This window comes from Sardina pilchardus, chromosome 23 (assembly GCF_963854185.1).
Source record: "Sardina pilchardus chromosome 23, fSarPil1.1, whole genome shotgun sequence".
Taxonomy (NCBI): Eukaryota; Metazoa; Chordata; class Actinopteri; order Clupeiformes; family Clupeidae; genus Sardina; species Sardina pilchardus.
This window is the reverse complement of record NC_085016.1, coordinates 25976788-25991054: the sequence shown is the minus strand read 5'-3', so window position 1 is coordinate 25991054 and position 14267 is coordinate 25976788. Positions and strand designations below refer to the sequence as shown.

At 39.1% G+C, this 14267-nt stretch overlaps 1 protein-coding gene across 3 annotated transcripts; it reads right to left on the bottom strand.

Moving 5' to 3' along the window:
* Positions 1-1562: 1562 nt before the first annotated feature.
* On the bottom strand, positions 1563-13175 carry LOC134071169 (uncharacterized). Of its 3 annotated transcripts, XM_062527789.1 has the most exons (12): positions 13024-13146; positions 11844-11899; positions 11265-11335; positions 10924-10979; positions 10750-10837; positions 10514-10622; positions 8479-8669; positions 8098-8228; positions 7811-7949; positions 5257-5371; positions 4385-4466; positions 1563-1979 (listed from the first exon to the last, which is right to left on the bottom strand). In XM_062527789.1, exons 3-12 carry the CDS (start codon positions 11329-11331, stop codon positions 1902-1904), a joined length of 1056 nt encoding a protein of 351 aa, XP_062383773.1. In that variant the 5' UTR covers positions 11332-11335; positions 11844-11899; positions 13024-13146; the 3' UTR covers positions 1563-1901. The 3 variants fall into 3 exon arrangements, with proteins under 3 accessions (XP_062383773.1, XP_062383772.1, XP_062383774.1); XM_062527788.1 differs by lacking the exon at positions 11844-11899 and having other exon boundaries at positions 13024-13175; XM_062527790.1 differs by lacking the exon at positions 11844-11899 and having other exon boundaries at positions 8479-8651; positions 13024-13175.
* Positions 13176-14267: the final 1092 nt, after the last annotated feature.

Below are 14267 nucleotides of genomic sequence, written 5' to 3'. Positions count from 1 at the left end.
CTAAAGGCCTACATTTGGTTAACATTTGTTTATTCAGTGTAGACTACCTACGTAAACTCAACAAGTCAGCCCAACCTGTAATCAATTTAGCTGTAACTGATGTCTGCCATGCTGGGTTTAAAAAATGTGCTTGTTGTCTTCCCCACACACTCCATTCATGCTTCGTTTGCATATTGCACTACTGCTGGAGTATTTCAGGGCCACACTTAAGTACTTTGTAAGTATTCAGCCCCGTAGAAGTTTCCAGAATGTTGGGATGTTTCGTCTAAAGTAAACACAAACAAACCACCCCGGCCCCATGAAACCAGGGGCCTATTGCACAAAACTAGGATAAGGGATTAACCCGGGATATCTTGGTTATCCTGGCTCAATTTATCCGTGATCCAGTTGCACAAAAGCGGGATAGGGGGCAGCAGGATATGTTATGGTATAAGTTACCATGGCGATTTATTCTGTGGAGCTAGCCTGCTCCTGACCAGGCTCACAGCCAAGATAAGTTGATTCTAATGGTAATTACATTATCTGATTGGTTCAGCTAGCTGTCATTCAAATGAGACCTCCACGTGATATTTTGTAAAGAGCTGTAGATTCCATTTATATATTATTTGCAACATGCATCTACTCGCAAAACACAGCAGAATGTCTGCCTAATACCATATGGATGTCATTTAAATTATGGTGGCCTTATAATTAATAACATAGCCTACTCGTTGTTTGCTTCTTTTTTGACAGATGTTTGATGAATAGGCTGCTGTAGTAGTTGATTGGAAGTGGAGGGGACATTTTTCGAAGGTGTTTTGAACTAATTCGGCTTTTAAGACAAATTAAGATACTTTGTGCATCTTTGCGGTGGCAAAGCGCTTCCTAATGACGTTGCGTGCCGAGACAAGGAAGCTCTCACACACGTGGGTGCATACGTACATTTGCATTCAGTTGATCTGCCACACCTACTCCCGCTATGTAACAGAAATAATCATGATCCCCCATCCAAAAAAGTAAAACTTTACCTCGTTGTTAGTCTATATCAAAATCGGTTGTTTACTTTGTGTGCAAGACGCTATTTTTCGCGTCTTTTTTATTCCAACCGCGAGTTATTGGGGGAGAAACGAGAACGCGCACATACACCGGATAACTTACACCTGGCTTGATGAATCCGTGTCTGCTCATCCTGGATTGGTCTTTGTGCAACCAATTCAGCCGGTATGCTCTTGTTTAGGATTCAGTGATCGCGGCTCAGTAACTTATCCCGGATGTCTTAATTCTGCTTTTGTGCAACGGGCCCCAGGTCTCATTTCTTTCAATGGATATGGCCCTATAGCATTTCAGAAGACTTGAAAGTGAGAACTGAATGTGGAAGTTCATAGAGTGGGAATTTCAGTGAGGATCATTTACATATCAGAGCAAATTAATTCAATTTCAAAATATTAGTCAGTTCACTGGGATTTAGTTCCAAACTAATGAATTAAATTTCCAAATATATTATTCAAAAATTGTGCTCCTCAATACTATTGCTCAAATTCAGCAATTCAAATGTAAATACAAAATATTCGGACTCATTTTGAAGTAGAACAAGATTTACTTCACAGTATCTCATATCATCCATATCAACAATGCACAGGCACACATGCTGAAATGTTACTGGTATTGCGAGCTCCTCCAGAGTAAATGTACAATTGACAAATACAACATAGAAGATAAAAGTTGTCAAAGACAGCACAAAAAACAGCCCAGTTTGCAGTCTTCAGTAAGATCCTCAAAATGGAGGAAAAGGAATGAGGAACGTACATGCAAAGGTTGAAAAGACTTTGCTCATTGTCCAAAGCAGTTCCGCTCTGTCAACTATACTGTTGTCCTTCTCTGGAAAAACTGCCCCACCTTTTAGTGGCACACGCAGCACCTTCTCACCAGTGCTCCTCTTCCTCCTCATTCTCCTTTACTTCCACCTCAGTGACCTCTTCCACACATTTGTGAGACAGGATCTATTGGGCAATAAGCAAAAACAAGTATGAATGTTTAACAAACTTAGCCAACATTTTACACCCAAGAATGTAGAAATGTTTGATATAAAACCATTAATCAGTGCTTGAGGCTGTACGTGTTTTTGTAGTTCTACTAAGTTTAGATATGTTTTCGTCCAACATCAGAGTTCTTGTTTCAATACACATTATAAAGTGAGGCACACAGAGAAGATTTTTATTGCAACATTTCTCAAAAGTTATATGAGTTAATGAAAATAATATTCCTGAAAATGTACTGAAAAAAGTCCCTGAGTGACCTTACTGTTAGTCTGAATGAGATAATATTTATTGGACACTGTGTTACTTCTCTAACGAACTACAAGGACAGGAAGGGGAGAAAGTCCAAAAGACTTTTTAAAAAATATTTTGTTGCATCTATAGTTTCACAATAATACAGTGTGGCAACAACCTGTGAAATTAATGTCTGTGTTCATGGCTGTGCACAGAGTGTATGCAGCTTTCCACAGCATACATCACTAGGATTCTCTTGTGTTTTGACTCTTTTGTAGACATCAATACACTGCACAATTGTTGACACTGTTTTTGTCCACAGACCATGACAGTCCAGATCACAGTTTGATTGAAAAACCATTCTCATAGTTTCATGCTTTTTTTCTCCTTCAATTTCTCATTTCACAGATTTAGCTTAATTTACATTTCAAGACCTGCATCCAGTCCTTTTCTGACACCACGTCTTAACTGTATGCGATGTGATCAATCGGACAGAGGTCAGTAGTAGAACACTTTTGCACTTTTGGGAATTGGAAATATTCCCAATATTCCTTCAGAAGAGTTGAAGCTGATATAGCTGCAAAGAGGACCAACGTCATAATAAACCCTATGGGTTAAGAATAGGATGTGACTGAAGTTCATGTGGGGGTCAAGGCAGGTGACCCAATACTTTTGGCAATATAGAGAATGGGAATGTGACGTGGCGGACGTGTTCGAGGTTGCGCCGCGGTGGCGTCTGGGATACATGTGAGGCCACTTGTACGCTGCTGCCAATGCTGTATCATTGTAAAACATCGCTAACTCGCTGTTTCTAACACTGTTTTTCACACATTTTTTTATTTTTTTTTTATTTGACCTTTATTTAACCAGGTGAAGTCCCATTGAGACCTTTAGTCTCTTTTACAAGGGAGCCCTGACATATAAACAGATAAAACATGATAAAAAATATGACAAACATAAAACCATTAATCAGTGCTTGAGGCTGTACGTGTTTTTGTAGTTCTACTACAAGTTTAGATATGTTTTCGTCCAACATCAGAGTTCTTGTTGGGACGAACCTGTTGTGTTGTTGGATGTAACGTCCGTGCCCACGATCGTCAGGTAAAACAATTAACAACGGAGTGTCTTTTTATTGCTTTCAGGATTTCCTGTCCACTCTCCAGACGGTATGTCATTGGGATCCATGTTACTGATCAAATATATCTTTTCCATATAACGTTTCCTCGCGTCCGGCAGGAGCTAGTCTCTGTACGGTCCATTACTACTTCTACTAGTAGTTTTTAGCATAGTAGCCTAAATGTTTTCATCTAGTGTTATTGTTTTGGCTAGCCGATCTTGTTCGAAATACCATAGGTTTCTTGTTTATAATTCGTGCCGCAGCCTCACGTAATGGAGGAAAACGCCCTTTTTGTTCCAGAATGCATTGCGCCGCTGACTTCCGTTCCCATTCTCTATAGTGTATTTCACCAAGAGTAATGGGTGTACCGAGCTGTGTGCAGAATTCAGATAAATTAACCATTTATCACAGCAACTTGCTGCTAATATTATTAGGAGACTTAGATTTCGCTGGTTCGCATGATATGTTGTGTGATATCGGTGTGATGAGTACTCTGCGAGCAATTTCGTTGAACCTGGACTTGAGATTTTACTCTGACACAGCAGTTCAGTGCTCGGGCACCAGTATACAGGGTCTGGTGATGCCCCTGCTAAGGTAGAACAAAATCAAGGACAATTTTGGAATTCTGTCCGGATGCATTTTTTAGGTCTCAAATACATGAAGACATGACAGGTGGAAAGAGGACGTCTGGTCACGTGACATTATTTGACTGACCGGGTTGACACCTCAGCATGTGCCATCAGGGGTGAGGCATGAGACTGTGTGAAGCCAATCAAATGAGTGAATCTCACGGCCATTGCGTGAGAGTTTGCAGCCCTGCATAAAAGGGATAACGCTGCGTTTCTCAAAAGTACATAAATCTGCCCCTCAATGCTATGCCACAGTCGCATGCACCTTGGGTATGCTGTGAGTCTTCTAACTTACACAAGACTGGTTTGTAGTGGTTAATGATACTGGTGGTCAAACAGGCACAGTTGTAAAGCGGTTGTGGAAGGAGATCAGAGATGCTGTAAGTTACCTGAGATGTGATGTCTTTCTCAAGCAGGCCTTTAATCTTGATGGATGGGCCTGGGATTGGTGGGAACATTTTATCAAAAACCCTGCCAAAACAAAACAAAGCACGCTAATACACAGATGTTTTTCTTTTCTGCCTGCAAGTTTCTGTTCTGTAATGGCATCTACAATGTATAAAATGCAAGCAGCACTATTTTGGGGACTCAAAACAGCATACTCGCACGCACATATTTTTTGTGTGAAAATGTGTAATAAAAAAAAAAAAAAACATTTTTTCTGCACACTTATATCCATTTAAGTGTCTTTTCATGAAAAGAATGGCAAGCTTTCAATCAACCATGTAACATACCGCAATAACATGTGATCTAGATGCACATCAGCAAATGAGTTTGAAGGCGTCATTTTAAGGCAAAAGTACAACATTGTGTTGCGTTAATGAATATGAAGTACAGTACATAAGAGCTAATAGCTAATTAGCCACTCATTCTTACCCTTTCTCTTTCAAGTTCTCCACTCATGTTATCTCACAATTGTACTAACTATGCTTCATAAGGAAGGTTACAGTGAAGAATCTCAGTGACTGACGATAACAACATGTCTGTGTGAAACTGAGAGCTGGTCTGGTTTCAGGATGCATAATGTGGAGGTGAAACCACAGTTCCGTGTTGGACATTTTTCACAGAAGTGCTGTCTCGCAATATCTACACAATGCCATTTCCTCTTAAGATGTTAGGCCTACTTTATTTCTTCAAACCAACAACATTATAATTTGTCATATATACACTTGTATAATTACAATTAGGTCTAGAGAAGTATGCAACTACATTTTTGCAGTTCATCAAGCAGATAGATAAGCTAGATCTTCTTTCTACCTACCTTTGGAATTTGCAGAGAAGCAATATAGCCAAGAGGATCATGGGAAGTCCAAGAGCAATAGCAATGATCACCCCAATATGGATGTCTAATGGGATGTCTGCGGATTTGTGCAAATCTAATAAACAAATATGAGGGAGCACTTAAAGCAATGATAGTGCACTTCAGCTCAAGAACAGAAATATGCATTCAGCTGGGGCACATACATGTTTCACAGGCTCATTTGAATGACAGTATATGTAAGCAGCTGTTAAATCTGCTCCAGTGCATATGCTCAATAACCTTGCACTGTGTATCATACACTGTACTGCCATGTTTGTTTAGCTCAGTGCTTGAAGTGAAGAAAAAAAAGGTGCCGGTACTCATCATTCATACATTATTCGTACAATGTATCGATATCTGCAATTTTGGGGATTTTAACTTGTACAGTAAATAAATAAAGCATTCTGATGTACTTCTGAAAGAAAATAAAGGGAACAAAATGCCCAAACCAATGGTTGAAAATATTGAATTGCAATTGGTAAGACGATTCATTTCCAGGTCTAGGAACAATGGCAAGTTAAAGGATCACTTCACCGTTTTTTCATATTAAACTATTTTATTCCCTTAACTAAGACGAGTTGATTACATACCTCTCACGTTTTAATGCGTGCACTCATTGGCTCTGGTGCGTGGCGCTACTTTGATAGCAGTTAGCTATAGCCCAGTTCATTCATTAGGATCCAAACAGAGATGAAGTTAGAAGCGACCAAACACCCCCTGTTTTCCCTATTAAAATACAGTTACACGAGTAGTCACATAACCAAAGTATGGTGAGACAAAATAAAACGTGGTGCATTTCTAAGCAGGTAAGAGGGATACTATGTTGTATGGCGGAATAACAATTGGAAGCACTTAAGACTCGGCGCAGTAATATCCTCACTCCAAAGTGAAACTGAAAGTGCAAGAGTGATGATATTACTGCGCCACAGAATATAGTTATCCCTCCTACCTGTTTAGAAATGCACCACATTTTATTTTATTTTCACGGCATAGGGGTGTCACGATTCTCCAAATCCTCGATTTAATTTTTAATTTTTTTTTTATTTTTAAGTCCCGATTTGATTAGATTTTCGATTTTTTGAAAGAAATATTACTACAGTATTAATGCATACAAGGATAAAAGGATACATGGATATTTATTTGTCACATGCATATGATTACTATTGTAAAGAATGCAGTGAAATTGCATTCCTTATGTTATTTATTTTTTTTGGCCTTTTCCTATTCTGTTTCAGGGGGCTTTTATTTTAAAAGACATTTTTATTTTGAAACGGTTTCAACCATGAGGTTGTAAACAAAAGAAATGTTAAACATATGTAAACATAGTGAAACAACACAGAATGACAATTCGAATGTTTGCGTACACTCTGTAGAGACCCAAGGTTAGTGTTCATGGATTAAGTAGGTCTAATTAATGTGCATTTTAAGCCTTAAAGTCATTTTGGACTGTAATCTAACTAGATCATGTTTTTACTGTTTAAGTTGAGTAGGCTAAATTAGTGTTAGGCTATTGACGTGAATAAACAACAAAACACTTCACACCCGTGATTTTAGACTAACTAGAGGGGTTTAGATTTCAGTCAGTTGATGTGTATTTTTTAACTGGCTGCAACCTAAAATGTGTTGACGCAGCAGTTCAACACGCGTGTGCTTTTTGCGCCTTGGCATGCATGCTGGACGTGATATTGGGGGTGTGGCTGCATCGTTGATTCTGCCTTTGAGTTGAAGTTTGAGATTGAGATGTAATTTGGATCGATTTCAATTTGAAAATGTATGTAATAACATCTAGTTTCTGTTCATATTTAATTTTCTTTGTAACCAGCACTCGGTGAAATTCTTTGGACTTGATTTGACACCATTGTATCCAACACTGTAACATTTCTGGACTTGACTCTGAACACACTGCAACACAGTTCCCAAATATTTAATTAAATTTGATGCGTTCCCCTTTAACACGCAAGAGTTGTTAAACATGTTACGTAGGCCGGTGCTGGAGTGTTTTGATTCACAGTCCTAGACTGGTAGGCATTTTAAGATGTGCTGACACTGCCTGTCAGAACAGGTTAGCTTGTGATAACGTGTGGTGATGAATCTGTAGCCTCTTTTCTGCCTTGTAACGATAGAAACAATAGAAGTAGAGGCTACAGTTTGGGGGAACAGATGAGTGTCATGTAGTGCCACGCTCCTGGAAAACGTAAACCTAGTTTACTTAATTAGCTCCAGACGGCATTTGGAACCTGATTTAGAGAAGACAGAAAAAAGTACCGGCGACTTAGATGATCTCCCGTTATGCAAGAAAAAGTGCAGGTACACTTTAGAGCAAGATGTAGAAATGCCAGCACTATCGGTGAGTGCTGGCCCACTTCGAGCACTGGTTTTGCTATGTAACGTAACTCCATGCATCAGAATAGTTAGTACAATATACAGTTATTCACAGTTGTACAGTACAGTACTGTATATAAGAATAACTGTTCTGATGAGCTGAGAATTGTACCAGTGGTAGAGGACATCTTACCTATAACAGTCCAGTCACTCCAAGTATCTCCAGGATCACAGCATAAACTCGTCTTCTTTACTCTAATTTTGATTTTGTGCTTCTGGGTTGGATCCAAATTTGGCTCTTTATAATGCTGAATGCCATCGAATTTTCTGACCTGTGCAAGATAAAAAAGAATCAGAGCAGAGCACAACACATAAACAAACAAACACACAGACACACAGACACACACACACACACTCATTTGCAATGCATCAAAGTTACCCATAAACATGCAAAACACATACTAAACTATAACTACCTACCTCATCATTGACCTTCAATTCATACTCAAAGCATTTAGGGTTTTCTGTTGATCGACTTTTAGGCAGATCCCATTCAAGGTATAACTGATTTGACTGAATTGTCACATTTACTTGAAGAGGATCCAGTTTTTCTAAGACACAAAGAATTTATGAAGAATGTGAGAGCACCCAACAGTTCCTACACACAATCCTGTCCTTCTCAGAAGTAGAACAAGTAACGTGCAGCAAAACAGTTCACTGGAGCACACAAACGTTCAAATACTGTATTTGTTTTTGTTAAAAAGTTGCAAGAGACTGACATGTTAATATTCACTACATATTCCTCAAGTCGAGAAACATTCCAAGCTCAGGGTTGTAGAAGGAGTCAGAGGGATCTCTTACCAACAGCACAGACTTTCCAATGCTGTGTCTGAATGTACCATATGTCTGGGAAGGACACGTTGAGTAGCAAAGTTATATAATCCGTCTGGCCTGGAATCAGTGTGTGGTGAAATGAGCCTTGGACATGTTTGTTGTGTATCTTAATGATCTCCTCATCACTACTACTGCAAAATCTATGGGAAAGGGCACAGCTGTCAGAGAGGGGCCATGTCAGCGCTTGTACTGATACAGAGTTCAGAGGTAAAAAAGGCTTGATTTAGCCAGAACTTTGTTTAAATTCATCCAGACTTAAAATATTAGAAACACATTAATAAAAGATTATAGAGTATTCATGAAGCCTCATAATGATGACAGATTACTCTCCAGCCGATCCATTGCACCAATCCTCGCCCCATTTTCATTTTTTTGCCCAACATTGCACATCATCTACTTAGAAGGGCACTGTTTCCATATACTTTGGCCCATCAAATGTTTGACCTCTTTAGAAGGCTTAAATGTTGTTTTCTCTTTCAGCCAGTAAGACATATATCTGGAACTGCTCACAGACACCGAGGTACACTTGAAACGAAATTGAGGCCTGGAACCAGGTCTTGTGAAGCTGTAACTTGAAGTAATTACACTGCTCAAAAAATTAAAGGAACATTGGTTCATACTGTATGAGTATAGCATCAAGTCAGTCACACTTTTGGGATATTGATCTGGCCAATTTTGTAACAGAGATGGTTGTGAATCAATTGACGACCCCCAAAACAGGAATGGCTCTACAGGTAGTGGCAACTGGTAATTTTTCCATCTACAGTATGTCCTTCTTGGCTGATTTTTCACTAGTTTTGTATTTGGCTTGGGTCAGTGTTACACAAGTATCTGGAGCCTACAGGAGAGCTGGACAGGGTGGTAGGAGGTCCTTTACCCAGTTGCAGGACCAGTATCTGTTCCTTTGTGCAAGGAGGAACAGTAGAGTAGAAGCCCTGTTAGAGCCCTACAGTAAGACCTCCAGCAGGCCACTGGTGTGAATGTCTGTAGAGCTCAACTGGAATTTGCCATATTTGGAATTTGGAATATGGAATATGTCATTTGCATTGGCATGGTTTTATTTCAGTTAGCCTATTAGCTGGTTTCATTCTCACATTGAGCTCAATGCAAATCAAACCAGCTAATTCCTGGGTTTCACCAGGTCCCGTTCCACAGGTGTATTATTCAAGCATGCAGACTGCATTGATAATCAAGGAGCTTGATTTCATACACCTGTGGAAAGTGACCTGATGAAACCCATGAATAGGCTAACTGAACTAAAACCATGCCAATCTCTAGGTATGGTGAAGGGTATGTAATGATGTGGGGCTATTTTAATTCAAAAGGCTAAGAGGATTTAATCAGGGTGCACAGTGTCCTGGATCCATGAAATAACTGGAATAATAATTTAAATAATAATAATAATAAAAATCTGCCTGCCTCTATGGGAATTTTAACACATAGGGTTAACATAGGTGTTCCAATACTTATGACCCCAGTATTTTAAGGAAAACATTTTATTTATTTACGATACATTATTCATTCACAAAGAAAACTAATGTCCATAAAGGTTCGATATTGCCTCATTTGTGACCTTCCACGGCGAAATCAGTCACATTGTCCAAATTTTCAAAATCATAGTTATTACGTTTTCAGGAAGGGGCACAATCAACCTTCAAAACGATACCTATATCTAATGAATTGAACGTCATATTGCTGAAATATAAACATTCAAAGGAGTTGAGTTCATCCTGTCATGCCAAGAGAAAAACGGAGAAATCTGCCTCTGAAGTGAACCGTCGGCTCTAACACTCACGAACGCTTTGTAAGGTCGCATATGCAAAACTCTAAAATGGCTGAGGGCCAAATTACCTTAAGGAACTAATTGCTCCCTACTGTCAACCAATATAACTTTATTCTCAATCTTAGCATCTGAAAATCTGGCACTCTGAATTTGACAATGAGACTGTGATTCTCTGATATGACATGACTACCAAAATATAGTGTGAAGGCTGAATCTTACAGATAGGAAATGGAATACTGAGCATGTCCTGGAAGACCACTTGAATCCCAGCTGATATTTAGATTTTTCTGCCTCTCCACAATACAACTGGTATTTATAGGCCGAAGGCCTGGGGAAGATGAGAGAATTAGAGAGAAAAAAGTGATTGAGAATTGAACTATTCTTAAGGCTCTATGATTATAACTGAAAAACTATGTAACATCACAGGGCAGTGTGCTATAGAAAATTCAACATACCGTCTGGGAGAGATGGATTTTTCTCATCAATGCAATGTGATTGGTTAAGTTTCATAATCCCATTGTCACTGTTATACACACTGAATCCCTGTAGTTGTAGAAGAAACAGTATCACTTTGATATGTGTCATGAGGCAACTATATCAAAATATCAGTATCATTTGTCATTGTTTACCAGCCCATCGATGTCAGGAGTACATTGTTGCGGGAGGTCTTCTTGACAATCATATTCTATATGGAATGTAAAGACAGTAATTACATAGGCTACAATTTTCAAGCAGCATGATACTGTAGGTTTTGGTACCAGTTTGGTACTATACAGTAGATATTTTATTTTGTGTCATTTTGGTTTGAAAAAAGGATCCATAAATCGTGTGTGTGTGTGTGTGTGTGTGTGTGTGTGTGTGTGTGTGTGTGTGTGTGTGTGTGTGTGTGTCTGTTTCCGTGTGGGTGGGAGAGAGAGAGATGTGTGTGTGTGTGTTTGTGTATGTAAATTTTTAGATCACACCTACTCACCCTCCTCTGCAACAACAGACAGTATTAACCAAAGGCTGAGTACTGACCATGGTAGAAACATAAGCATGATGCTGCAAGGAAAAAAAATAAGTTAACTAATGTTTGCGAAGAGCTGTACTATTTTAAATACACTGATACAAAATGCTGAAAACACAGATGGGTCATTCCATATCAAATCAGACAAAATCAAGAAAAGTTTCTCAAAGTTTCTCTACCTAACATTTTTGTTAAATTCCTCTCTGAAACAAATGGACATGAAGATATTAATGATAACACAAGGTGTGATAGCATTTTTTCTTAATGTTCATAGGACTAAAATGGATAAGCTAGTAGGAACACAAAAATCAGCGTGGGAATAGCTCAGATAATGGGCTATTCGCTGCGACAAGAAAACTCCATTGTTTTCAATGGAGCAAAGCCCACTGGAAACGTCTGCTGCGCAGCAGCCGCACAGAGATAGAAAACTAAATCCTGCGCGTCAAGCCCAGACCGCTGAACGCCGCTGAACGGCGTGTCCGTTGGGCGCCGGGCTTAAAGCTCATTTTCCAACTCCGCTTGAGCAAAACAATTGATATTCACCTTTTTCCCGTTCATCCAGCCATTCTGAGTCTGGCGATACAACGTTTAGCTCCAACCTAGCATAGATCATCGAATCGGTTTAGACCATTAGCATCTCTAGATATCACTGTGCCCATAGTACGTTTGCAACGTTCCTTGATTATTACACCAGAATGAGAGTGTAGTTCCATGTCAAATCAGCCTAGAAAATCGCAGGTTTCATTTTCAGTTTGTCTTGTTGCACTTTCTAACTTGAAAACAAGTGAGAGACAATGCCTGGAAAGCTTAGTCACTTTTAAGCGTGATGTTAGCAGGCGAGATGCTAATGGTCTAAACCGATTCAATGATCTATGCTAGACTGTAGCTAAAGGTTGTGTTGCCAGACTCACAGAACGGCTGGATGAACGGGAAAAGGGTATAAATATCAATTGTTTTGCTCAAGGGGAGGTGTAAAATGAGCTTAATTCTCCAAATGGTGGAATATCCCTTTAATACTCATTTAATGTATAAGGTACCAATGATGTACCATGTTTCATTCATATAAATACACTTACTTACACTTACATACTGTACGCTTCATTCTTATCCCTGAGCCAAGACTATGATTTTTGACCCATTTATTTATGGTACAACACTGTCACTTTGTACACCCCATATGCCCATACACTGAGCTACTTACACATAGATTTTCAAGTGCCAACTAGCCACCTCACATACTATTTTAATCTTATGGAAATGGTTGAAATACAAGGAAAACATGTTTGTCTTCCACCTTACAAAGTTTGGGCTGCCTCGGAATAATAATGTTCACTATTAATTCTCAAGCATTGTTCCCCAGAAAATCTGTTTTTCGAGCTGTAAAACTGGAGTAATTTCAAGGGCTGAAAATAATATAAAGACATAGGGTTTGAAAATAAATATTTTACTGGCATTGGTTTTTGGTAGGCTACCCATTCTTGATGTAGACTATAGATAAAGTTTGAACAAGGTCTAAGATGGTGCAGCACAACCTTATCTGATTTGACACGGAATGACCCAGATGCAAACAAACACAGCTGAACGACATAGACAGAGTGAGTTGTAGACAAGATGTCTATCATTGATGTCTGTCATAAGTACAGACAACTGAGTGCTATCATAAGTAATATCAGTGACAAGTCATCATGACAGCAAAAATAGACAATAACTGAAAGCGTCTAACCTTCACATCGAGCGTCCAGTCCTAGTCAGAGAGCTCACTTTAGGTCACATTGATGCCGGTAGCTAACACTCAACATTACTCAAGAGCTTTGTGTTCCACACAAAAGACATACAGACGCATGCACACAGACGTACAATGCTGAGGGGGAAGTCCGTTTCATTGTAACTTACTGGAAAGTAGCAAAAAGCAGCGGAAATGACATCATCGTCACTAATAAGGTGACTGCTAGAATTTGAGGAAGATACAGTATAAGTGTTAAGTATGATACATTTAAGTGTTCTAATACTAAACAAGTGTTTAATATTAGAACATGTACTTGTCTGCTGCTTAAATGTATCCACTGTGTAGCTTTGATATCTGGGCCAGAGGTTTGGATAGCAAAAAATGGCTTTACAGCACAATATTGGCAAACATATTACCAAAATACATCAGTAAACTCCCTAGCTTCTCAGCTGTGTCAACTATTGGCTGTTGTTGGTGTTTGTAAAAGAAGAATCTAGGCTGGTAGTAAGCAAAGAAGATGTTTTAGGCAAAAGTCCAATACCTCTACATTTAAGACACATTACTGTACAGCAGTCACAAGTGTACAAAAGCAGATTGACAGCTGGCCCACCCACTCACAGATGTTATATTGATGAATATTATACAAGTTTGTATAGGACCAATAAGCTTATGGTTTCTTTGCATTAGTCTGGGCTGCTATTTAGCTTTGCAAGGGAGCTCAAAATTAAGTCATAGCCTAATCTCCATTGAATATGTCACATTTGTGCAATATCATCAGAGCTGCATATAGACTGAATGTATTGACTGTAGATATTACATTATAAAAACAAATTAATAGCCTATAACAGAATGTTATGAATGCCAACTTGAAACTTGTCTATGTGAGGTTCATCTAGTATTGCTCTGCCATACTGAATAATCACACATGTGGTGAGGCCGTGGTTAGCTTCTCTGGCCCACCTATCAGCCACTTTCTCAGCCACTGCATTACAGTAAGAAACGTGGCAAAGGGATGGAGGGATTCTGTAGCAGAAGGGATTCTGCTGCACTCTAGTGTTTCTATTGGGTCATTCCACCTCAATTCAACAAATGCCTTCTGCTTGACCATCTCAGATTTCCTTCAAAATTGTACCACCTAAAGAGCAACCATTTAAATTCAAAAAACTTTTTTGAACATGGTAGGCTACCCCCCTTCTGATTTGTGGCACATTGGCACCCGATCATCTAAATCTGCAGCAAAG